At 33.2% G+C, this 27,382-nt stretch overlaps 1 protein-coding gene across 2 annotated transcripts in view; it reads right to left on the minus strand.

Moving 5' to 3' along the window:
* Positions 1-27,382, minus strand: part of LOC114327113 (equilibrative nucleoside transporter 4) — a 70,011-nt gene continuing 42,629 nt past the window's right edge. For both annotated transcript variants that reach the window (XM_050655329.1, XM_028275615.2), the window contains 3 exons: positions 19,137-19,319; positions 4,711-4,959; positions 1-341 (listed from right to left, as the gene is read on the minus strand). In XM_050655329.1, the coding sequence (XP_050511286.1) occupies positions 76-341; positions 4,711-4,959; positions 19,137-19,319 (698 nt within the window). In that variant the 3' untranslated portion in view covers positions 1-75. The remainder of the gene's footprint in view (positions 342-4,710; positions 4,960-19,136; positions 19,320-27,382) is intronic.

Raw genomic sequence — 27,382 nt, forward strand, 5'->3', positions numbered from 1 at the left:
TTCAACATAAAACATTTAATGTATACATTTAACAACTCAATCAAAAAGGAATAATATCGTCTAACAAAAATATATTTATAAAGATTCTGTGAAGTTCATAGTGGATAAAGAAGACAATATAGTTGAGACCAATATAGAAGAAGAAGATTCCGTACTAAATGTTGTGAGATCGGTTACGTTTGGATTCGTGAAAGCTCTGGACATATCTATTCTGGTATACCTGTCAGCCCTATAATCGCAATACCGCTGCATCTTGGCGGGTCTTAGAATTTTTTCCAAGGCGTACGCTCCAAGGGATCCTGTTGCCAAACCACACATGTAGTACAGCGTCATCATGTTTCCTGAAATTACACAAAATAATAATAATATTTTATTAATAACAAATAAGAACTTATTTCTAGTAGCAGACTGAGACATCTACTTTACATCGCACAATCTGCGCAGTAGATGGCACATGGAAGATCAGGAAACAAGAAATTAGCCTTACTATCCGCTGCGTGAGCATCATCTCAACGAGGTCAGGGTCAGACAGGAATATGTTGATAATATTGAGTCTAACTGTTAATTGAAATCATGAAATATGTTTCAGGAAACAGAGAGTTTCCTATTTTCTATTAATTTAAAGTCTGTTAATTCAACCAAAAATTATTTAAAATATATTATAAAAGGTCCTATGGATGTTAAGAACAAGAAACTATCCAAAATATTTTTAAGAGTTGCCAGGTATTTTCTGAAATTGAATATAAAAAGGCATAACTCGTTGAGAAAGATATTCCATCAAAAGATAGCTAAAAACTTTCCCAAACCAACCACTTTTCTGAACAATATATTGCTGGCAATATCCTTAACAATGATAACTAAAAGCTTTGCTACGACACACCTTACAAACTAACCAGTGACTCATCTTTTTCTTCTTACGTTGCCTATCATCTCCGGATGTTGGCGATCAGCATAGCTATCCTAACTTTGCTAGCTGCTATTCCGAATAGTCCATATGTAGATGTATTGAACCACTTTCTCAGTAGCATTCAGTGCTCTTTTTGGTAGCCTATCCTCTCCCATTCTTATCACATGTCTAACAGGGGTGCTTCCTTATAAAGTTGATAAAATTCGTTGTTGTATCGACTTCTGAAAATTCCGTTTTCCCTCACAGGTCCTAGTATTCTCCTCAGCACTTTCCTTTCGAATGTGTCGAGTTTGTTTTTGGATGTTTCTTTCAGGACCCAGGCTTCACTGCCATAGCATGATATTGGTCGAATTAAAGTTTTATAGATTCTCATCTTTGTATTGCGGTGGACACTTTTAGACCGAAATATATGGGAGAGGGCAAAATAAGCTCTGTTTGCCTGCGTTATTCTCTTCCGTATTTCTCCAACTTCTGATCCGTCGGCATATATTTCTACTCCCAGGTATGTAAACTTTCCACCCGTTTCAATGTCATCTTCATGTATAATGTTTTGTGGGACTATATTTCTTCTCGTCTGAGTCATTATTTTTGTTTTTTCTGTGTTAATTTCCAGAAGTAGCATTTTTGTTTTTGTTTTTAGCTCTGCGTATGTTTCCTGTGCTCCTGTTGATGTTCTACTCATAATATTAATATCATCGGCATAAGCAGCCAATTGAACCGTTCGGTTGGCCAGTAGGTTTCCTCGTCCAGTTTGCATTTGCCTAACCGCATACTCCAGTGCCAGGTTAAACAATGTTGGGGCCAGCCCATCTCCCTGCTTTAGTCCCTGCGTAATTTTGAAAAAGTCTGTTCGGTGGATTTGTATTCGTACACATGCCTGAGTTTCATCCATTGTGGTTTTAATGAGCTGATGTGGTATTGCCAATTCAGCCAATATATAGTATAGTTTGTTCCTTTTGACTGAGTCGTATGCCTGTTTGAAGTCTACAAACACGTTGTAAACAACAATATCGTGTTCCCATAATTTGCTCAAGATCTGTTTGACTGTAAATATTTGATCCAGCGTCGATCTTCCCCGTCGGAAGCCAGTCTGATACTCTCCAATAATATTTTCTGCTAGTGGTTGGAGCGGCTGGTTTATAATATACGTGAGGACTTTATATGCTGTACAACTGTACATAGTAGAGAGATTCTACGGTAGTTTTTGCATTGGAGTTTGTCTCCTTTTTTATAGATCGGGCACACTATAATTTTCTTCGAGTCGTCGGGTATTTTCTCTTCTTGCCATATGTCTGTGATGAGCGCGTGGATGTGACTTGCTAGGTGGTCGCCACCTACCTTATACAGTTCTGCTGGTATTTCGTCAACTCCCGAGCTTTATTGTTTTTATGGGTCTTAATAGCTTCGACAACTTCCTCTATAGTTGGAGCTTCTACTCCATTATCTACTTTTTATATTAATTCTTAAAATTCGTCTTTAATACTACATTTCAGAAAATTGGAGCTTCCAGTTTTCTTAAAGTAGCTTCAGGAAGGTGCAGGCCTCTACTCCTTATAATAAGGTAGGAAATAGATAGCTTATGATGATATACAGAGTGAGGCAGATAACTGGCCTATTAAAAATATCTCGAGAACTAAAGGCAACAGAATCATGAAAATTGGAATACAGGGGTTTTGAAGGATGATCTATTAAATGAAAATATTTTCATCTCTTTGCAACTTCCGGTTATACCGGAAGTTGCTTATAACTTCGTTTTTTTAATGGGACACCCTGTATATTTTTACATTTTTGGATTCTCTTCGATGTCTTCTTTCTTAAAATATGATGATTTGTAATGTTATACAGGGTATTTTAAAAGATAATTACGTTTTTTTTATTAATTTCGTAGCAATATTCACACCCTGTAGAATTGTAGCAGTTTGACAACTAAAACTCTACTTACGTTCAAATGATTTTTAATATAGTCTACTATTGTTAAGAATCATTAGTATAGCTAAATTTTTAATTTTAGTATACAGGGTTGGTCGAAACTCGGATTGAGTATTTTCTGAGTTTTCTTAAATGGAACATCCTGTATTTTAGTATTATAATGAAATGATATTTTATGGTACTTTTTTATTTCTTAAGCATTCCCTATACCTAACTGCTTTAAATTGTGCTTAATTGTTAGTCGCACCAACAATCTTAACTAAGTAGGTATTTTGATAGCTAAACCATTATTGGTAATTTTAAGGATCAGTCTGGATTAATATGTATTTATTTCTGAAAAATTATTTGTGATTGAATATTTTCAAGGCCAACCTAATAAAATTTTACGTACTTTTTTTGCAATTAATGTTTAGCTTGAATCACCAATAACTCACAAATTAAAGCAGTTAGGTATAGGGAATACTTATAAAATAAAAAAGTACTATGAAATATCATTTCATTACAATACTAAAATACAGGGTGTTCTATTTAAGAAATCTCAGAAAATATTCATTTTGAGTTTCGACCAACCCTGTATACTAAAATTTCGAAATTAGCTATACTAATGATTCTTAACAATAATAGACTATATTAAAAATCACTTGAACGTAAGCAGAGTTTTTAATATCAAACTATTACAATTCTACGGGGTGTCAATATTACTACGAAATTAACAAAAAAACGTAAATATATTTTAAAATACCCTGTATAATATTACAAAGTCTCATATTTTAAAAAATAAGATATTGAGGAGAATCCAAAAATGTAAAAACATACAGGGTGTCCCATTAAAAAAACCAAGTTATAAGCAACTTCCAGTATAACCGGAAGTTGCAAAGAGATGAAAATATTTTCATTTAATAGATCGTCCCTCAAAACCCCTTTAGTCCAATGTTCATGATTCTGTTGCCTTTAGTTCTCGAGATATTTCTAATAGGCCAGTTATCTGCCTCACCCTACATATTTTGGTACCAAGTGGTAAATCCTGACTTCTGAAAAAAAACTTCATCGTTACGAACGCTGATCTTGCTTTTCCTGTGCGTTGTTTTATTTCGGTAGAGTAATCCCATTGACTGTTTATGTTAGTACCAAGATATATGTAGCTGTCCACCCTGTTAATTGGTTATTGGTTAACCAAAAGCCGTGTATCTAATATTTTGCGCTTACTGATTACCATGTACTTTGTTTTTCTCGTCAACTGTTTATAATGGGAAATAAGCCACAATTTTACAAAAAAAAAAAAGATTTTATTAACGTTTCGAAGCCCAAATCGGATTTCGTTGTCAAAATACAAAATACTATAGTAGTATTTTGTATTTTGACAACGAAACCCGATTTGGGCTTCGAAAGGTTAATAAAATATTTTTTTGGTAAAATGGTGGTTTATTTCCCATTATAAATAGTTGATTATAAAAATGCCACAAGGAAATCGCTTCAGAACAACATTGTTTTTCTCGTATTGAGATCAGTAACACATAATAGGCCGATAACAAAAAATAGACATATCTTGAAAAAAAAAGTACCAGAGAATTGATCGCGTCCAGATCCCACTGATAATTCCCACAATTACTTGTATCATTCTGAAGAATCTTCTAGAAAACAACAAAGAGCTTGAACTTGGTGAGTGTCTTTATAATACCATATAAATAACGGTATTGCTCGCCACAGATAGTTTACAAAAGTGGAAGATAGTCGGAAGAACCCTCAGAGCTCAATCTTTCCGATAACCAAGATATCTGGAATGAGTGAATTTCCTCCTTAGAGGGAATAAATGCTGTAGGGCTTCAACCTAAGTATGGGAATATTTTCCTATCATTTATGTTACTAATACTTACCAGCAAGTTCACGATAACATCTGGGGACTTTGGTGGGCGCTTGTATCATCGGCACACTGCCAAGTACTCCGTTTGTTAATCCTAAGAGAATGGAATACCCAAAAGCCAAGAGATCACTGCTGAGAAATCCAAAGTTTGTAATGGGAGGCATAGCGCATAATGCCATGGCGGGAATGATCATCAGTCTTGCTATAGAGCATTTTAGCAAACGGGACCCGGTCCAATAACGAGTGGATGCCATAAGTTTACCTGGAAAAGGGATATAACATTGTGTATGATAAAATGTAATCAGAAGCAATATTGTGTGAGCTTTATGTTATGTGTAATAAGTCAATACTTCTTCTTCTTTAAGTACCGTGCCCAAATTTAAGGCGTGGGTAGCTTCCATGACAATTTGCCGATATCGTTCTCGATCTTGTGCGGCATGTAATAGTTGATCTGCTGATAAGCCAGTCCATTGATGAAGGTTTTGGAGCCATGAATATTTCTTACTATCAATTCCTCTTTTTCCGTCGACTTTTCCATTGAGTATTAACTGCAGCATCCTGTATCTGCTCTGCTACCTCTCATTATATGCCCGTGATATTCAAGTTTTCTCTTTTTTATCATCTTGATTAAGTCACCTTCGCCTTGACCTACTCTGTTCAAGACTTCTCTGTTTGAAATGCGTTGAACCCAAGATATTTTGAGCATTCTACGATATGACCACATCTCGAAGGCTTCTAGTGTGTTCATCATGTTAACCTTTATGATCCAGGTTTCACATCCATGCAGTAATACAGGATACACATGTACACTTAGTTGTAAATTCAGCTGAGAGTTGCTCAGAATAGATCTAAGTTTCATAAATGCTCCTCTTACAATTTCTATACGAGTTTTAATTTGTTCATCCGGATTTAGTGTCTATATATAAGTCAATACAAAAAAGGTTAAATAGAGTGACCAAAAGAACTACATAACAGTAATCGTGGAATCACTCTACTAAATATTATAGGAGTTCAGATCTGGAATTTGGATATTTTTCTATTATCAGTATTTCAAATTATCAATTCGGTTCCGAAGCTTTACATTGTTTCTTTGAGCAGCATTCGTTTTTACGATTGCCAGATTGCTAACCTTTTCAATCACCCCCACATTTTATCCACGCTTGGGAACACATATGGCAACCGTAGAGCTCTCGATCCATCCCGCAATCACCCCAGGCAAAGTAACTAAAACATGATACTAGTCTGGGCTGATTATCGGAGAATAGGCCATTTTTGGGAAAAGTTATTTACCAGCAATTTTATTGGTGGAATCGAATCTTATGATTGTGTATATTAATAATATAGATATGCAAAGTCCGCAGATAGTGTGCTACTTTTTTTATAAACAAAATGGCGCCCGAAAATCGTGTTTTTTAAATTTTTGCTTTATAACTCCAAAGATTTTAACTTTAGACCAAAAATACCCAAATAAAAATTCACCGTAATTAAATTCTGCATAGTGTTAGGACTTTTAACCTTTATAAAAAATGGCAACGGTGGCAACACCGCGCGCGCCTCAGTGACACCTAAAAACTAGAATTCGGGAACTAATGTTGTTGAGAGTGTAGACAAGAAAACAGACTACAGACGAATACGCGAACCAAGAAGTGTATTTTATGTAATTTGTACCTCTTTCAATTAATTACAAGTATCATACAGTCCACTAGTGTTTATTTCGATTATCAGCGACAGGAAACGAGTAAATTCCAAACATTTTGGTCAAAAGAGCCGAATTTATTATCTATTAGCCGGCATGAGGCAATATTAGCGCCAAAAACTAGTAGACGCTAACCAAGTTCCAAGTTCTAGTGTCATTTCCAGTGGCCCAATTCAGCGAAAGAGAAGTACGTACAGCAAGGTACGCGACAAGCGACAGCTATTCATCAGGACCACTGCAAATAAAGGTCAGATCCTTCCATTTTTATATATTTCATTCTTAACCGATCATTTTATAATTCGTTGGTTTATTTGACAATAATTATAAACGATTTTATGCAATTCTATCAATATCAATCTAGTTAAATGATATTACCTTCTGTTTGCGATATTTGTGTACAATTATATATGTGTTTTGATATTTAATTTCAATAATAATCCATAGTTAAATTATAAGTACCCATTTGTCGATTTTATCAATTTTATTTACTAAGATGGCGACCTCAAATGAAGTAGTAGTAGTAGACGATTTAAAAGATTTAGTTAGACTTCGTGGAACAAATAAACAAAAGTTAACTTTGCTAGAGAAATTCATTACTAAAACAAAAGACAAGGGTGACTTTGATATTCAAGATGTTCAATTTAGATATGATAATCATATAAACTTACTAAATGATTTTGATATAGTTCAAACAGAGATAGAAAAGAAATGTTCTGAGGGTCAATTACCGGAGCACTATTCAGAAAGAGAGGAGTTTGAAAATCGATTTTATGCGGCACAAGCATATTTAAAAACCATTTTAAGACCGGTAGCGGTAAACAGTAATAATGTACAATACGGTCAATTAGGTCAATCTAGTGAATTTAAAGCAGTGAGTGATCCCCTGCAAAATGTCCTATTACCGAGAATAAAATTGCAAACGTTCTCTGGGGAGTTTCAATTTTGGGTTAGTTTCAAAAATAGCTTCAATGCGACCATTGCGAATAATGCATCCCTTAGTGATGGGCAGAAGTTTCATTTCTTGAAGGCTTCTTTGCAAGGGTACGCAGCCAGTTGTATTGAAGGTTTAGAGAGCGTAGATCAACCATTTCAGAAAGCCTGGGATTTATTATGCGATAGGTTCGATAAAAAACAGTTTTTAATAGACAGCCACTTTAAATCATTACTAAATTTAACCATGATGCAAAAAGATAATTATAATTATGCTAGTTTTCGAAATATGTTAGACGAGATATCCAAACATTTAACTTCCTTGGAAGGTATAGACGTACCAAAAGAAAAGTTATATGATTCATTTATGATACATATCTTAATCAACAAGTTCCAGAAAAATACTATACGCGAATGGAAAGAAACTAAGGTTGCAAACGATTTGCCTACTTTAGAACATTTTATCAATTTTTTAAAAAATAAGACGGACATACTACAAAGTTTGGATGAATCTCAAACGGCTAAATCACAGTCTTCAAGTTCAAATAAGTATCACAACAGATCTAACAATCTAGTGCACTTTGCGGTTAAAAACCGATGTAATTTTTGTAGAAAGGAACATTCAATTTATAAATGTCCCACCTTTAAAGCGTTATCAGTCGAAGAGAGGTTTCGGGAAGTTAGAAAACTTAAATTATGCGAAAATTGTTTATTAAGTGGTCATGATAAGAGAAATTGTAAATTTGGTCCATGTCCTGTTTGTAAGACTCACAAACATAACACGTTGCTTCATAAAGATTATGCAGAAGTTTCAATTCGTGACACTAATCATCAAGTAAGTTCACCTAGTACTTTTGATCATAGAAATGATGGTGTAGAACAGCAAATAAGTATAAATTTTGCAAAAAATGAGAGTCAAGTTTTATTAGCTACAGTTATGTGTAATATTAAAGACCAAGATGGTAAGTTTCATAAGTGCCGAGCATTACTTGATTGCGGTGCACAAATGAATTTAATCACCGAACGCTTTTGCAATAAATTAAAACTACAATTAACTGATACAAACTGTTCAATTACTGGTATTAGTCAGCGTTCTTCTAACATTAGTAAAAAATGTTCATTAAAAATATCTTCACAATTTTCAGATTTCAATTCTAGTATATCATGTCTTGTAGTACCCGTTATATCAAGTAGATTACCTGCTTATCCTATTGATATGAATAATATTCGATTACCTCACAATATTAATTTAGCAGATCCAGAATTCAATTGTCCTAAAGAAATTGACTTGTTATTAGGCGCTCACATTTTTTGGGATCTTATATTGCAAGATAAAATATCATTAGGTAAAAATCTTCCATTACTAATCAATACTCATTTAGGTTGGGTTGTAACAGGTACAGTTCCAATTAATTCAGATAAATATGTATGCAATTTTGTTGAAGTACACATCCCTGAGGATGATCAATTAAAAAAGTTTTGGGAACTAGAGGATGTTCAAACCAAGAATGAATTTCTGTCTCAAGACGATCTCATTTGCGAATCTTTATTTAAACAAGACACATCTCGTAATGAGAATGGACAATTCGTGGTAAAATTACCATTAAAATATTCTCCTAGTCTATTAGGTGATTCAAAGCAAACAGCTATTAAAAGATTTAAGTCATTAGAATCAAAATTCTCCAATTCCTATTTTAAACAACTCTATTTTGAATTTATTCATGAATATGAAAACCTAGGTCATATGAGTAAAATTTCTATTAATTCAGAACATTCCTATTTTTTACCACATCATGGTATATTAAAAGAGTCTAGTGTAACTACAAAACTTAGAACTGTCTTTGATGGAAGCTGCCAGAGCTCATCAGGATATTCTCTTAATGACCTTCAATATGTAGGTCCTAAAGTGCAAAACGATATTTTAAACATTTTGTTAAGATTCAGAATTTATAAATATGTTGTATCAGCAGATATTTCTAAAATGTACAGACAGATACTCATACATCCAGAACATAAATATTTACAACAAATTCTTTGGCGTGAAAATAATAATGAAGAATTTTCTATTTATCAACTGAATACTGTCACATATGGCACTAGATCAGCACCTTATTTAGCAATTAAATGTATCAGAACATTAGCTGAAGACAATTTAGACAAGTTTCCATTAGCTTCTAGCACAATTTTAAATGATATGTATGTTGATGATTTATTAACAGGATCTAATGATCTAAGCGAACTACAAGAAAGATGCAAATCTATTTACAATATGCTCAAATCAGCTCATTTTATTCTGAGAAAATGGATTTCAAATGATCAGCAAGTAATTACAGATTTTCAAGAATCCGATGTCTCAAATTCAGTATTAAATTTGGGAGATCACGATAGTTGTAAAACATTAGGTGTCCAGTGGCTAAATTCTTCTGATTCGTTTACCTTTAACATAAACAAATTACGTAGTCACGAACCATTTACTAAAAGACATATTCTATCGAATATTGCGCAAATATATGACCCTCTAGGTCTGTTAAGCCCGTCTATTATTATTGCAAAAATGCTCATTCAGCAATTATGGACTCTTCATATTTCGTGGGACACTCCAATCCCTTTGGATTTGCAACAGACTTGGTTACAATTTCAAAATAATATTAATATTTTTAATCAGATATCTATTCCTCGTAAAGTTGTCTCGAATACTTTACTTGATATTCATTGTTTTTGTGATGCATCAAAAGCTGCATATGCTGCGTGCATTTACCTTCGAAGCATCGATGATTCAAATCAATATCACATTAATCTCTTGTGTTCAAAAACTAAAGTTGCACCAATCAAACTTGTAACTATTCCGAAACTAGAACTCTGTGCTTGTTTATTAGGTGCACAACTAATAAACACCGTAACAGAAGCCATTCAAGTCAATGTTCCTATTTTCATGTGGTCTGATTCTCAGGTAGCACTAAGTTGGATTCATACGGATCCTAGTAAATTACAAGTTTTCGTTGCTAATCGAGTATCCAAAATTCAATCGTTGTCCAACACATTTACCTGGAATTATGTTAACAGTTCAAGTAACCCAGCAGATATTGCATCTCGTGGTATTATGCCTGAAAAATTAATTTCCAATACAATTTGGTGGAACGGACCACTGTTTTTGCAATTGCCACAGTCAGAATGGCCTAATGTGGATTTTAAGTTAAAAACTTCAGAACTGACAGAGTTGAAAAAGACTTCTAAAGTGTTTCAAGTTATATCAGTACAATTGTCAGATTTAATCACTAGATACTCAGATTTTATTACACTTCAAAGAATAACAGCCTATTGTTTACGTTTCATTTACAATTTAAGAAATAAATCTAATAAACGTACGGGTAATTTATCTATTGCAGAATTAGATGAAGCCCATATTAGTATCGTCAAACAAGCTCAATTAGAGTCATTTGCTGACGAATTATCCTTTTTCAAAAGGGGCAAGCAACTTCCAAAAAATAATAGACTTTCTTCATTAACTCCATTTTTGGATAATAAAGGAATTCTTCGAGTAGGTGGAAGACTCAACAATACGTATTTATCGTTCAATACTAGACATCCTATTCTTCTGTTATCCAAACACTATTTTACTAAGTTAATTTTCGAGTATAAACATAAGCAACTATTTCATCCAGGTCCTCAATTATTGCTTGCATCAGTAAGACAACGTTACTGGCCTATAGCAGGACGTGTCTTAGCAAAACAAACTGTCAAAAATTGTTTGACTTGTTTCAAGTTTAATCCTACACCCTTTTTAAGTCCAATGTCAAATCTACCAAATAATCGAATTAAACCTAATTTTCCATTTGATGTGACTGGTATAGATTATGCAGGTCCTTTTAATATTCTTAGTAAAAAGGGGCGCGGAGCTAAACTATTAAAATGTTATTTGGCATTATTCATTTGCTTTTGCACAAAAGCTGTCCATTTAGAAGTTGTGTCGGACCTCACAAAAGAGAATTTTTTAGCAAGTTTAAAAAGATTTACCGCTCGACGTGGTATACCTAGTACTATTTATTCAGACAACGGCAGTACCTTTGTAGGAGCCAACAATTATCTGAAACAGTTAGGACATTTTTTACAGAAAAATTACAATTCTATTGAAACGGCTACAAGCGAGCTACGAATAAAATGGATCTTCATTCCTCCTTATACACCTAATCATGGGGGGCTGTGGGAAGCAGCAGTTAAAAGCACTAAGCATCATTTGAAACGAATATTAATTAATAATAATGTAACATTTGAAGAATTTAACACCCTTATCGTACAGATAGAAGGTATATTAAATTCACGACCATTGTTTGACATGTCAAATAGTTCTAATGACTTATCTCCTATTACACCTTCCCATTTCCTAATTGGTAGACCTCTTACGTCATTGCCAGAGTATGACGTTCACAATATAGCCAGCTGTCGCTTAACCAGATTCCAACATGTGCAGCAGCTGTACCAGCAATTTTGGGGTCAATTTTCCAAACAATATATGTCTCAATTACATCAACAGTACAAATGGAAGGATCCAGCTAGCAAAATTCGATTAGGAACCCTGGTTCTTATTAAAAATGATTCTGTTCCTCCTTGTCAATGGATTACTGGACGAATCACTAAGTTATGTCAAGGTAGAGATGGAGAAACCAGAGTAGCAGAAGTAACCACCATGAAGGGATCAGTTACTCGTTCAGTAAGACATTTGTGTCCTTTACCAATGCAAGAAGACATCAACAATTGACAATTATTTGTGTTTGTTTTATTTTTTGTGTATTTAGATATTTTACTATTCAATATTTTATGTATATATTTTTGAAGGTGCCCTTCAAAAGGGGGGCTATGTTAGGACTTTTAACCTTTATAAAAAATGGCAACGGTGGCAACACCGCGCGCGCCTCAGTGACACCTAAAAACTAGAATTCGGGAACTAATGTTGTTGAGAGTGTAGACAAGAAAACAGACTACAGACGAATACGCGAACCAAGAAGTGTATTTTATGTAATTTGTACCTCTTTCAATTAATTACAAGTATCATACAGTCCACTAGTGTTTATTTCGATTATCAGCGACAGGAAACGAGTAAATTCCAAACACATAGAGACGTGTTTTTTTCCGATTTACTTCGACGAAAACTTTCCCTGGAAAAAGCGGGTTTTTCCAACAAAATCTTTAATTTTCAACTAAACTTTTAGATAAGTAGTTGTCAATCAGTAATTAAATAACTTGGTAACCTAAAATCCCTTTCCGTATATATTATAATTCCAAAAGCCGATGGAAATTGAATGAACAGTTTAGCAACAATTGAAATGTTAATTAAAAATTTACGGTTACTATAATGACAATAATTATGATGCATAAGAATAACTATGATTTTTTCAGAAAAAGACACTATATCTGTCTAATGTACTTTACAGAATTGAAATTGGACTATTTAAGCGGCCTCAGGAATATTTTAAAATTATAAACAATTTTTTGGCTTATAAACAAATAGAATATCTCGGGAAATATTAAACAAAATTAAATTGTGAAAACGGTATTCGAAATACAGCGGCAGGGCGCTTCTTATAAAAGAAAAAACGTTTAATTATGACGAGTGGTTCCTGAGATACAATCGGTCAAAGTTAACCGAAATTTACGGCAAAGATATAAACAATAGGATCATAATTTTCAAACCATCACCTTTTTATTTTTGTCCTGTTTCTCCACACCAATTTTCATATCTTTAAAATCCTCATAACATATATTATTATAATAAAAACTATCAATAATACGTGTGAAAATTGCCAAAAATAGCAAAATTCCAATCAAAAATTAGGTTGGAGAAAATGTAACCCTCAAAGTTCAAAATCGGTATACGTTAAAAAAAATGCATTTTCTCGGCTTCCCATGGAGCAATTTCCTTCATTCTTTTTTTGTTCCCTAATAACTCGAGTAGAGCCATCGAACTAACGCATTATTAAATGTCAAACTTGCTTTTTTTTTGTTATAATAAATTAATTTATTTATTATAACACAATATTTTAATTTGTTTAAATAAAAATTGTTTAAATAATTATACAGCTTTCAAATGAGAATATTTACGTTTTTAACTTTAAAAGGTACACTTGTAGTAAGTTTATCTAAAAAAAGCCTACAACTGGAAAAAAATATGTAATTTTCTGTTCTTATAAATAAATTAATCTATTATAACAAAACAAAAGCAAGTTTGCCATTTAATAATGCGTTAGTTCGATGGCTCTACTCGAGTTATTAGGGATCAAAAAAAGAATGAAGGAAATTGCTCCATGGGAAGCCGAGAAAATGCATTTTGTTAACGTATACCGATTTTGAACTTTGAGGGTTACATTTTCTCCAACCTAATTTTTGATTGGAATTTTGCTATTTTTGGCAATTTTCACACGTATTATCGATAGTTTTTATTATAATAATATATGTTATGAGGCTTTTAAAGATATGAAAATTGGTGTGGAGAAAGAGGACAAAAATAAAAAGGTGATGGTTTGAAAATTATGATCCTATTGTTTATATCCGTGGAACTATTTTTTCAGAACCTGCTAAATTTGTTAGATGACCTGCCCCATAAAAGTAGAAAAATTTTATGCGGGGACTTTAACATTGATTATGCTGCTGCTTGTGCTACACGAATATCCTTGGTCAACATATTTGAATTGTATGGTCTAACAATGCACGTTGATTCTCCTACAAGGATTACAAAAACTTCATCTACCATAATTGATTATGCAGTCTCAGATTTCTCACCACTTGATGTCCACTCTACAATTATTAATGCTGGACTATCTGATCATGAAGCAGTTTATACGAAGTTTAATATCTCCAGCAAACCTCCTGGAAAACCCGACGTTTAGGCAGGATTTTTTCCACCCGGAACTTTCGTAAATTCCAAAATTTATGCTTAACCTCTGAGTGGCGCTTTCCTGCCATGGACGTGAATAATAATTTCAGTGAATTCTTAGATAAGCTTATTTGTATCTTCAATAAAGCATTTCCTTTAATTGCAATTAAGCCAAAACATCACAAACCCTGGACTACTAAAGGTATCCGAATATCTTCCAAGAATATGCGTTCTCTTCTCTATATCAAGAAATTTACTACCAACGTCTCTATCACTGAATATATCATCAAGTACAGGGCAACCTATCTTAAACTTATAAAATCAGCTAAAAAAGTCTACTACCAGAACCGCCTGGGAAGCTCCAAAAGTGTTGCAAAAGACCCTGAAAATCTAAATGAATACTTTGTTAATGTGAGTAAAAATATTACATCAACTATTTTGCCACAACAAGATCCCATTTCATATCTCCCTAATTCAAGAAAGGTCTCGAATTCATTCTTTATAAAACCAGTCGTTAAATCTGAACTAATCCAAACAATTAATAGTATCAAAAACAAATCTTCCTGTAGTACCTACTGATGGTCTATCGATCAAAATTTTTTCTAATCTTCCAGAAAATGTGTTAGAAGTCCTCATCTCACTAATTAATGATTCTTTTGAGAAAAGTAAATTTCCAGAGTGCCTGAAGACAGCCATCATTATTCCTCTTCATAAGGGTGGTGAAATATCTAATACCTGCAATTATAGACCTATTGCACTACTACCGGTACTCTCCAAAATTATTGAGAGACTCATAAAAGCCCGACTTATGTCCTTTCTAGTTGAAAACAACATTTTATCACAAAATCAGTTCGGCTTTTTAAATAATAAATGCACCACTGATGCCATGTTTTCTGTACTACATGAGGTATATCAAGCACTGAACAATAATCTTTGCACTGCCACCGTTTTTTGTGACTATGCCAAAGCTTTTGATTGTGTAAATCACAACATTTTGATAAAAAAACTAAATTTCTACGGAATTAGAGGCATTTCTTTAGATTGGTTCCAATCTTACTTGGAAGATAGGAAACAACTGGTTAGAGCAAATGATAAAGACTCTAGTCTCAAAAACATTGTATGTGGGGTACCTCAAGGTTCAGTATTGGGTCCTCTACTTTTCCTTATCTTTATTAATGACATCACTAATTTAAAAATCGATGGAAACATCTTTCTTTTTGCTGATGATACCAGTATCACTTGGAGCAACTCAAATATTGCAACTCTTCATGCTACTATAACTTCTGATCTACTTACAATAAAAACCTGGTCTGACTCAAATTTACTCTCGTTTAACGTAGATAAAACAGTAGCATTGTCTTATAAAGGAGCTCTTCAACCCTTACTTCTTAATAACAGCCAGATCAGTACCGTTGATTCTGTAAAATTTCTTGGCATTTTTTTTAGACAGCAACCTTAAATGGTCCCTCCATATCGATTGGTTACGGAAGAAACTCTCTTCAGCCTGCTATGCTATAAGATCTGTTTCGAATGAACTCAATTTAGCATCTTCCAAAATAACATATTTTTCTTTGTTCGAGTCACATCTTCGTTACGGTCTTCCTTTTTGGGGTTCTGGTACAGCTGCCCAATTCGATGTTATTTTCAAATTACAAAAAAGAGCTATAAGATATCTGTTTGGCCTCAGAAGAACAACACACTGCAGAAGTTACTTCAAAGATCACGGAATTTTAACCCTTCCATCTTTGTATATTTTAGAAACTGTTTGCTTAATTCGTAAACATCTACATGTCTTTCCACCAAGACCTAATCATCACTACTTCACGAGAAATTCTTCGTTTGACGTCTATTTGCCGACCCCGTCCTCGGAGTTAGTAAAGAAATCGATATTATATTCCGCAAAAAAAAATGTACAACCATCTCCCCCTACAACTAAAATCTGCACCATCTTTTCCCAAATTCCGTAAACTGACAAAAGCCTACCTGTCTGAAAGACCATATTATTCAGTAGAAGATTATTTTAGTCAATAACTAAGAAATTACAGTACCCTTTGCACAAGTAGTATTTTTATTATTTTTTTATCTATATTTGGGTGTCATATGCAGCAGCTTAACTTTTTAACTTTTAAACCTTTTTTATTAATTATTAGGTAGACTATGGATTTGCAATTTATTTAAATTTTTGCAATTGATTATTTCTGTTTTAACTTCGATTTATTTATTTATTTTATTTAACTTATTGACGATTTATGTAATTTTAGTAAATTGGATTGTTACTGTTTTGTTTTTTTTTTTACTATTTATAAGCTTTGTCGATAAAATTGTAAAATTTTTCATGGCAATAAACCATATTTCTATTCTATTCTATTCTATATCTTTGCCGTAAATTCCGGTCAACTTTGACCGGTTGTATCTCAGGAACCACTTGTCATAATTAAACACGTTTTTTCTTTTAAAAGAAGCATCCTGCCGCTGTCTTTCGAACACCGTTTTCACAATTTAATTTAGTTTAATATTTCCCGAGATATTGTTTATAAACCAAAAAATTGTTTATAAATTTAAAATATTCCTGAGGCCGCTTAAATAGTCCAATTTCAATTCTGTAGAGTACATTAGATAGTTATAGTTCTTTTTATGAAAAAATCATAGTTATTCTTATGCATCACAATTATTGTCGTTATTATAGCGACCGTAAATTTTTAATTATCATTTTAATTGTTGCTAAACTGTTCATTCAATTTCCATAGACTTCTGGAATTATAAAATATACGGAAAGGGCTTTTATGTTACCAAGTTATTTAATTATTGATTAACAACTACTTATCTAAAAGTTTAGTTGAAAATTAAAGATTTTGTTGGAAAAACCCGCTTTTTCCGGGGAAAGTTTTCGTCGAAGTAAATCGGAAAAAACACGTCTCTATGCAGAATTTAATTGCGGTGAAGTTTTATTTGGGTGTTTTTGGTCTAAAGTTAGAATCTTTGGAGTTATAGAGCAAAAATTGAAAAAAAAACGATTTTCGGGCGCCATTTTGTTTATAAAAAAGTAGCACATATCTGCGGACTTTGCATATCTATATTATTAATACATACAATAATAAGATTCGATTCCAGCAATAAAATTGCTGGTAAATAACTTTTCCTTGTATTTTGCTAATTAGCCCAGAGTATACATGATTAGTGTGACCAACTAGCCCGAAAAATGTGGGACTTGGCCCGAATTACGAAGTCGTGTCCCGGCGTCCCGGACAAGGCTTCTGGGCCATCCGAATTTTCCACGTTTTGGTAAAATTTTATTTTGAAATTTTGAATATGTTATTCTTTTAAGAATTCACATCAAATTGAATTGGTGGGACGCAAAAAAGTCGACAATTTCTACCTGGGCCGCAAAAATTGATTTTTATAATTTGTTAAAAATTTATTTTTTTAATAAATGTAGCAATAACTTCGAAATTATAGCATTTAGGTATAGGGAATATAACATAAAAAATAATCAGTATTTCTTAAGGACTTTCAAACGCAAAAAATTTGTAGGTTGTTCTATTTAAAATAAGAAAGTTCATTAGACTTCCAGAAAAACGGAAGATTTGACAACAATGTAATTACCACTATAATATCGGCCGCATTAGAACACCATTACTCTCCAAACTTTACAAAAATCGTTCAAGCGGTTTCCGAGAAATTACCGTGTTTCCATACTTTCTCACTACCCTGTATGAAAAAATGTACCTTGAAAAAAAAAAACCATGACCTTTCCAAATTTTTAACCTGTTCCACAATTAAAACTTTCCCTGTTCCAATATTCCCGTATATCAAAGTTTGTCCGGCTAGACACCGTTAAGCTATTAACAAATTTTCAGGTTGCTATTAATAAACTTTTTTGGTACGCGGGATCCAGTCCTATAACGGTAGTAGCATTAAAACTATAATTTTATTTTCCATCAAAATGAAAATTAATCTTTGCGCCACGTAATATTCATATCAGCTCTTTTGTAGCTGGAGTATTGTGTGCGCCACCTATTTTTACAGCGTTGAACTGTTTTTTATTCTTGTAATAAAGATACCTACGTGACCAAATATATTAGTAAAACTGCCATTCTACAGGCATTATTTATAGTAAATACAAAAAACTGCCTACGTTGATGTACAAAGTGTAATATAAGAAGACTTAATTAACTTGTTATAAAAAATTAAAGAGTATAATTTTACGACATCTAACAACTATTGACTATAAAATTTAACTGTCATCACAATAATAAGAAAAGCAATTACAGTGGAACCTTGATAACTCGGATTAATCGGGACCGCGGCCGATCCGGGTTATCGAAAATTCGGGTTAGCCGGAGAGTATGGTAAAAATTAATAAAATACGGTATTCTTACACATAAACTCCGTTATAATTGAAATAACATGAAATATATATGCACAGTACACATCTAAATTACGTATAGTTGTATAGAGTATAGAGTAGGTATTGTTCAACAGTTGTAAACAAACCTATCTGAAGCACGATTACAGAACAGAAGCGAAAATACGACTGTACCTACTACACACAATACGGTCACAATCAGAACAATGTTAAGTTATTTAAGAACAGTGCAAATTAAGACCATTGTTTAAAAAAGAATTTTTTAAATAGTCTTTTAGTCTTTTTTGAACAATGCTAAGACAGTTTGAAATAAATAAAGGAATACAGGTGCCTGTTATTTCCGATAATCCGAGCCAATGAACGTCGCTCTGCCGCCGTGTGCCATGAGTCATTTTTACTATCGTATAGTTCAAATTACACAAACACACATTATCTCTCAAATATTATATTACATACATTTTTATTGTTGAAATGTTTGTCTGATGAAAATCGGTCCGGGTCAGCCGGACTTCCGGGTTATCGGGGGCCGACTTATCGGGGTTCCACTGTACTTAATGCAAAGTACACTCTAACACTCACCTATTACATCTGCACAATTAAAGTCAATCATCATTAGCATCGGCATCCACTGGCCCATGTGACAACTCACTACCTCCGAGGTGATTCCGGGATAGAGACAAAGTGTAGTAAAATATACCAAAAATATTGATATCATATACGGATATATCTTCTGTGTGACCGTCCATCTAGCCCTCATTCCCTCTACAAAAATAAATAAAAATATAATATAATATGTCTTATTTTAGTTAGTTCAAGGAGCGCCAAAAGCACCTTAATTAGTTTCAACCCTTCTTAGGTTCTCATGAGAGAGTGCATATTTGATTCTCTCTGAACCACTAAAATTCAGGCTGCCGGTCAGAGCCGCGTTTAGGTCAATTGACGCCTTAGGCAATTCTCTAGCAGCCGCCCTTCAAGCATGTACCTACCATTTTTGCGAAAAAAATTGCAGAAATGTTTATTTTAATAAGAATACACTAAAAATGGATTAAAACTACGATGTTTATATACCTATAACAGAAAAAATCGTCACTCCAGTTCGATCACATCAGAGAATTCTTTTCAAAAAAAGACTTTTCAAAAGAAATTTTTTTTCTTAACAAAATAGACAAATTGTTAACACGTTCTTGCGTCATACTTGATGGAAAATTATTTTTAATTCTTGATATTTTCGAAAAGCACCTCTCAGCGGCCCGTTGGCAATTGGGATGCACATGCACAAATAAATATGCAAAGCAATGTCAAAATTAGGAAAAATATCTTTCAATCCACTTAATGCAGTCATTGAAGGTTTTCACCTCCGATTTCGTTGAACCTCCATCGATTTTCATGAAAATTGGTGAGTAGTTAGAGGATACCCAAGTAGCAATTTTTCGACGCATTGGTTGTCAGTACAAACAAATGCACTGTATACAACGTTGCCCAAGAGTATTTTCAGTTGTTTCGGCCAACGTCCCCTACCCCGACTGACATTACGATGTTACAATGTTAAGTAATACCTTTAGTTTTAGTTATACGGGCAACTAATTTATTACCATTGTGACAACTACATATCACAGTTCAGTTTTTTCAACAATCGCAACGACTTAAAAATGTTATAATGCTAAACTAATTTACGCCCAGAGGAGAAAAAGAATTTCCTTTATAACCTTATTTTTTCTTATTATTATATATTTTATTTTGATGGAAATTTTCGATTTATTTAACAACCTGTTTATTTGTTTTTTTAATAGCTGGTTTCCATTCCATTGTTTTATCAGCAGATTTGAGATTTGATAACCTTTTAATCTTTGTATCAGCTTTGGCAGACAGGGTTGCCAGGTCAGTTTTTACTCTTTCGGTAGTTTTGTTTTCACAAAATCAGGAGATTCTTTTTAGGCCATGTAAATACAGTAATACAGTGATATGCACATCCGTCCTAAATGTCCCAAGAGGAATTCCACAAAATTGGAAACCTAATTATTCCAAACCACCAACTGGTAATTACCATTTTTTAGCTAAAATCTACTAAATCAAAAACTGAAATATACTTAAGGATTTTTGGGATATATTTGGGATTTTTTATAATAAAAACAACAGCTAACTTAAGGGGATAGGCGCAAAATGTCGTCTGTTAAAATGTTCAATGTATATTAAATGTTTTCATTTTTTGCGAATCCTTAGAAAACTAATAAGTATTTTTGAAAAATTTAAACGCAGAAAGAAAGATTACGTTATTACCGAGGACCGAAAGTCCCTGAAAACTTCTATAATGTTTATTTTAACACAATCGCGGTCATGACTTCATATGAAGTCATTTACTCCATAAGAATACGTGTATAAAATGACAGCGTGTCCGCGAATGTGTTAATGAGTTACAGAGGTGAAAAATGAAAAAAAAAATAGTGTGACTGTGTGAAAAATACCTATTATAGTTTCCTCATGATTCGAAAAAATGGATCAAATTCTGTTGAAATATACCAAAAATCTACTAAAAAATATTGCCTACTAGAATTTTTTAAAAAATATAAAAAATCTACCAAAAAAGTAGAAATCTACTAAATGTGGCAACGCTGTTAAGGAGAATGATACACTTTTGACACTGGTCACATGACCTCTGTCACCTAATAAGAGGGTGCGTTCTAAAATGGTTTTGATAGTCGGCGCGGCCGGGTTTGGTTGGCGATTGGACTTCTAAGTTGTCTTATCCGTCTAAGGTTGGTAATAAGGTATTTTTTAGTAATATTGGTAATATTGTTTAATGCGCCATTTTGGTTTTACTTGAGATTTTTGGGATGTAAAGAAAATGAAAACACAGAATATAAAAAATGCTGGCATTTTCTGATACCTTTAAAAGCACCATCAATACATTAAATTTATACAGAACATCTTTAACATAAATTTTGACTTTTATATTAAAATTTGATTTTTTAAATTTGCATATTTTTTGTCAAAAATGTTATAAAAAAAGGAGCGCGTGTGTTTTTTAAAGGTGAAATATCCATATTTGACGGTAATCTGAGATGCGTTTATAAATTTCACATCAGGTAATAAGTCCTTTATGTCATCATCATCATTCTCTTTGCCTTATCCCTATGCGGGGTCGGCTTCCCTAATTGCATTTCTCCACACAATTCTATCTTGGGCCATATCAATGTAATAAGTCCTTTATGTATTTATATAAATTTAAATACCCAATACAATGTCAAAACAGTTTACTTTTTGGTATTCGCATTCACCATACAGGTGTTAAAAATATAGGTAAAAAAACATAACTAGTCTGACTCCTTGAGCAACCATTGCACGCGCATGTGCTTTTTATAGTCGCTTCACTTGTCTTATGCAACGGTTACGAAGCGATGTTGCTTAAACAGGAGGTTGCCTAGGCAACGTCAAGACAACTCAAAAATCGTCCACCAAATCAGTGCAGAATAGGGTCGTCTTCTAGGCAATAACAACGTTGTAAGAAAACGTTGCCACGCGGTAGACAACATTGTCGCGTCGACAAATTGCTACTTGGGTAGCTCAAGGAACAAAGGTGACATTATGCCAACTTGCGCTTTTACCGTGGTGGTGGATGCCATCCCTTCTCATGGGTAAAAATTATTATATTTTAGATAATACCATAAATCGATAGAGAGATAAATTCTAAGCAAAATTTGTTATATAAAGTTATTAATATTAATCAATACTTTTTGAGTTATTAGATCAAAGATTTTATTTTTTAATTATTACCAAAGTTATTACCAAAATTAAAGATAATACAAATCTGAATACACTCCTCACTTAAAGAACTAAACTAATGTTAATTCAAAGTGAGTTATGGGTAATTGAATGTATATTTTTTCGACGAGTACGCAAATCTAATTATTCAAGCTTAAATAACGGGAAAACAATACATTTTATAAAATATACCTGTAAAATATAATGATTTCGACAATTTTGACCGGTTTAGAATTCATATTTTTGAAAAAAGATATAATTTAAAATTATCGTACTCTTCATTTTCTTTTGATAATAACTCCAAAAATACTCAATATACGTGAAAAGTGATATATGTATAATAACCAAATTTTAGTTTTTCTGTATCAAATATTTTACCTTTTTACTATTTCTGTAGGCTAAAAAATAACCGAGATAGAAAGGTTTAAAGCTTAAATTTTGCTGCGAGAACCATGTAACCGGGGCCATTCAACCTTTTATTTTTAAAAAAGTAAGGGGATTAAAAGATTAAATTCAACGGGTTTAATAGCCATTAAAATTAACTTTCAAATGGTTTTTAGGCATACCTGATATCGTAAATATTAACGGCGTTATTTAAAAAAACCAATAACTTTTTTGGAAAAATGTTTAAAAGATATATTTTGAAAAATATTTGGTGCTTAAATTTTAATGCTATCAACTTGTTCGGGGGCTCATTTTATAGATATTTCTAAGTACTTTGACAAATGTTTAATAAGGTTATGCTATAAAATGCATCATTTTCCCGTTATTTAAGCTTGAATAGGTACTTAGATTTGGGTACTCGCCGAAAAAAATATACATTCAATTACCTATTATAACTCCCTGTATTAACATTAAAATGTTTTTCCAGTAAGGAGTTTATTTCATTTTTTATTAACTTCAATTTTGGTAATACGTAATAACTTTTTGGTAAAATCTTATAGTTTTTGAGTTATTTATGAAAAATCTGTTAAAAACATGCATTTTTCTCACGAAAAATTAAAATCTTTGATCTTGAATAACTCAAAATTTTGATCTACACTTGAGAGCAAAATAATCAACTCACTTGCTGAATTGTACACGTTAGAAGTCTCGAATTTCCTAAACGTGTTGTCCGATTCGAGTGATTTTTTTAGTATGTTACAACCTTATTATTTAACAAAATCGATGTAATATTATTATTGCTAGACAGGTAAAGGTCATTTTATACCGGGTGTAACAATCATAGGGTGTTTTTTGAAGTTATACTTCTTTACGGGCGTAATGACGGTGAAATTTTATATGGGAAAACCTAGCGACCGGGCGCATGCGCATTATAACTTTGTTCTGATTGGATGTTCAAATGACATGACAAAAATTATCCAATATGGCAGCTGTGGCACAGCTGTGGGACTGTGCATGGTTTGGTTATAATGTATGCTTGTTGCGTTTTAAAATTTGTAGGAAGAGAAACAACAAACAAAAAGTTAGTTAATGGTTATACTGCCTTTTTAAATAGTTTTCATATTATATTTTTGGACTTATTTACATAGAAGAGATGATTGTTGCATGCCAATGTGAAAGCTCATCAAACTGTGCCTAGTATGAGTGCCGCAGATCTCGCTTATTCAAAGCTAAAGAATATTTCACTGGTAAGTGTTTTATAAATAGTTGATCAAATTTTGTTATGATATTTGAACATAGCCACTTTGCACGACGCAAGTGATTGCGAAATTTATTAGTCGTTATACGGGCTCCGATACCTACCTTGAACCTACCAAAATACATAAGTATATATAACAGCGCTAACAGGCCTTATAGGCCTACGGCTTCTAAATTCTGGATAATATTTCTCCATTCTGTTCGGTCCTCTGCACTCTTTCTCCAGTCCTTCACCCCGATTTCTTCCAAATCCCTCTCTGCAGCCTCTAACCATCTCTTCCTTGGTCGACCTCGTCTCCTTTTTCCCAATGCTCTGTCATTCAATATTCGTTTGACGTTTCTAGTTTCTGGCATTCGAGTAATATGTCCCAGCCATCTAACTCTTTGGGCTCGTATTTTTGTCGTTATTTTTGGTCTCCCATACATCCTCATTACTTCTTCATTTGTTCGTCTCCTCCAGGTTTTCTCCGCTATCTGTATACCTCCAAAAATTTTTCTCAGGATCTTCCTTTCCCATATCTGTATCTTCTTCTCCTCTTGTTGATTCATTACCCACGTTTCGCTCGCATACAACACTGTGGGCCGTATTATCGTTTCATACATTCTGATTTTCGCGTTTATTGATACATTTTTTGCTTTTAATATCGTGTTTAAGGCACCCACAACTCGACTTCCCTTCAATAATCTTTTATCTATTTCTTTTTCTTCCCTTCCAGTACTGGTTACAGTCACTCCTAGGTATTCGAATTCTGCTACTTCCTTAAATTTATATTCATCTCCTTCTCCTTTCATTTTTATATAGTTATCCTCTTTATTTATATCTCCTTTCATTACCATGTATTGTGTTTTTCCTTGGTTGATTCTTAATCCATACCTTTTTGCTTCCGCTTCGAACTTTTGGAATATTTTTTGGAGATGTTCCTTTGTTCTTGTTAGGATGACTAGATCATCAGCGTAAGCTATAAACTGCTGTCTGTTGTTAAATATGGTACCGCTTGTATTAATTTTTATCCTTCTTACTATGTGTTCTAGTACCAAGTTAAATAAGTCTGTAGATAGAGGGTCACCCTGTTTCAGTCCTTTATTTACTGTGAATTGTTTTGAAAAATTTCCTTCCAGTGTTATCCTGTTTTTTGTATTGTTGAGCGTCATTCTCACTAATTTAACCAGCTTTCCTGAAATACCCAAGGATCTCATTGCTTCATATAGCATATCTCGGTCTACTGAGTCGTAAGCCTGTTTAAAGTCAATGAACAACATGTGTAGTCCCAAATTTTGTTCGTAGCTGTTGTTATGTATTAGTTTTAATAAACATATTTGATCTGTTGTTGATCTTCCTGGTCTAAAACCTCCTTGGTATTCTCCAATGATCTTATTTACCTCCTTTTGCAATCTATTTCGGATGATTTTTGCAAGTATTTTATAGGCCACTTCTAATAGCGATATTCCTCTATAATTTTCGCAACTTGTTTCATCACCTTTTTTGTAGATTGGACAGATGAGTGCATTGTTCCATTGTTGCGGCATTTCCTCTTTTTGCCAGACTGTTAATATTAGTCGGAAAATTTTTTCTTGCAGCTTTTCTCCTCCTACTTTAAAAATCTCTGCCGGAATTCCGCTTTCTCCTGCGCTTTTGTTATTTTTTTGCTTCAATATTGCTTCTTTTACTTCTTGTAGTGTAGGTTCTTCTTCACGTTGTTGTTCTGTGTTATCCTGTTCATGTTGTTTTATTTCCTGGGGTTCTGCTTGTTTATTTTCATTTAATAGTTCTTCAAAATACTCCGCCCATCTGTTCAATTTTTCTGTTGTTTCTCCTAAAAGCACACCGTCTTTACCTCTACAATAACTTGTTTTACTCTTTGCAGTTCCTCGAGATTTTTTTACTTCTTGGTAGAAATTTCTTATTTCCTTGTTTACGTATGATTCTTCTATTGTTTTCAACTGTTTGTCAAGATGTTCTCTTTTCTTTTTTCTGCAGATTTGTTTTACTTCTCTTCTTGCCATTTTAAATTTTTCTGTAGTATCCTGTGTATTATTTTTGTCTTTTTCTATTTTTGCTTTATTTCTACGTATCAATGCTATTTTACAATCCTCGTCAAACCAGTCTCTTCGTTTCTCTGCTTGTACTTTTCCTAGACATAGTTCCGTTGCTTCTGTCATCGCTATCTGTATATTCCTCCATTCTTCATCAATATCTTCTGCGGTGGGGTAACGAAGTCTTTTATTTATCTCTGCCACAAATTTGTTTGCCGTTTTTTCTTCTTTAAGTAATTCTATCTTGTATGTTAATCTTTCTTTTGCTGTTCTTGGGTTTCTTGGCAGCTCTTGTTTAAGTTTGGCTATCGTTAGAATATGATCGCTATTGGTATCTGCCCCTCTGTAGCTTCTGGAATCGGTAATTGCTCTGATATGTTTACTTTCTATTAATACGTGGTCTATCTGGTTTTTTGTCCTTCCATCTGGAGATATCCAAGTTATCTTATGAATATCCTTATGGTCAAATCTTGTGCTTACAATTTTCATTTTATTTTCTGTTGCAAATTCAATTAATTTTTTCCCATTTTCATTTGATTCCTTATGCAAACTTTTTCCACCCGTTATACTTCTGTAAATCTCTTCTCTTCCTATTTTGGCATTCATATCTCCTACGATTATCTTTATGTCATATTTCTGAATTTTATCCATCAAATTACTTAGCTTCTCATAGAACTCTGTCTTGGTTTCTAGGTCTTTTTCTTCAGTGGGGGCATGTGCATTAATGATGCTAATTTTTCTGTACTTTCCTCTTATTCTTAAATAACATATTCTATCTGATATTGCTTGGAAGTCTATAACTAATTTACTTATTTTTTCTGTCACCATAAATCCAACTCCAAAATATCTGTTTGTCCCGCCACTCTTAAAAAAGGTTCTTTTTCCTATTTTGACTATTTCAGTTCCCAACTGTTTTGTTTCTTGTAAGGCCAGGATGTCTACTTTGTAATTCTCCATAATATTATCTAAATTTTTTAAGGCACCCTCTTCGTACGTACTTCGTACATTCCAGGTTCCAATTTTTATTATTTCCTCATGTTTTTCTTTATTTGTATCGTTTTTTCCCTCATTTTCCAAAGTCGTTATTCCTTTTTTTGCCATGTCAATACCATATTTCAGCCGCTGTTCTTCGTTTATTAGTTTTTTGAATTTTCTATCAGCTGTTCTCTCTCCTCGTCCCATATCCAGATTTTGCCATTTACTATTAATTTCTTGTAGCCGATTTTCGTTTGCTTACCTTTGCTTCTTTCTTCCTTTGCTATTTTAGTTATTTCCTTTTGTATTTCTTTTTCTTTCGATGTCAAATCGTTGTTTATATAGATACGGTCTTTATGCTGTTTTAGTTTACTTTTCTTGTTTAGGATTTCCATTTTATCCGTGAAAGTTTCTGT

The sequence above is a fragment of the Diabrotica virgifera genome, chromosome 7, assembly GCF_917563875.1.
Source record: "Diabrotica virgifera virgifera chromosome 7, PGI_DIABVI_V3a".
In the NCBI taxonomy this organism is placed as follows: Eukaryota; Metazoa; Arthropoda; class Insecta; order Coleoptera; family Chrysomelidae; genus Diabrotica; species Diabrotica virgifera.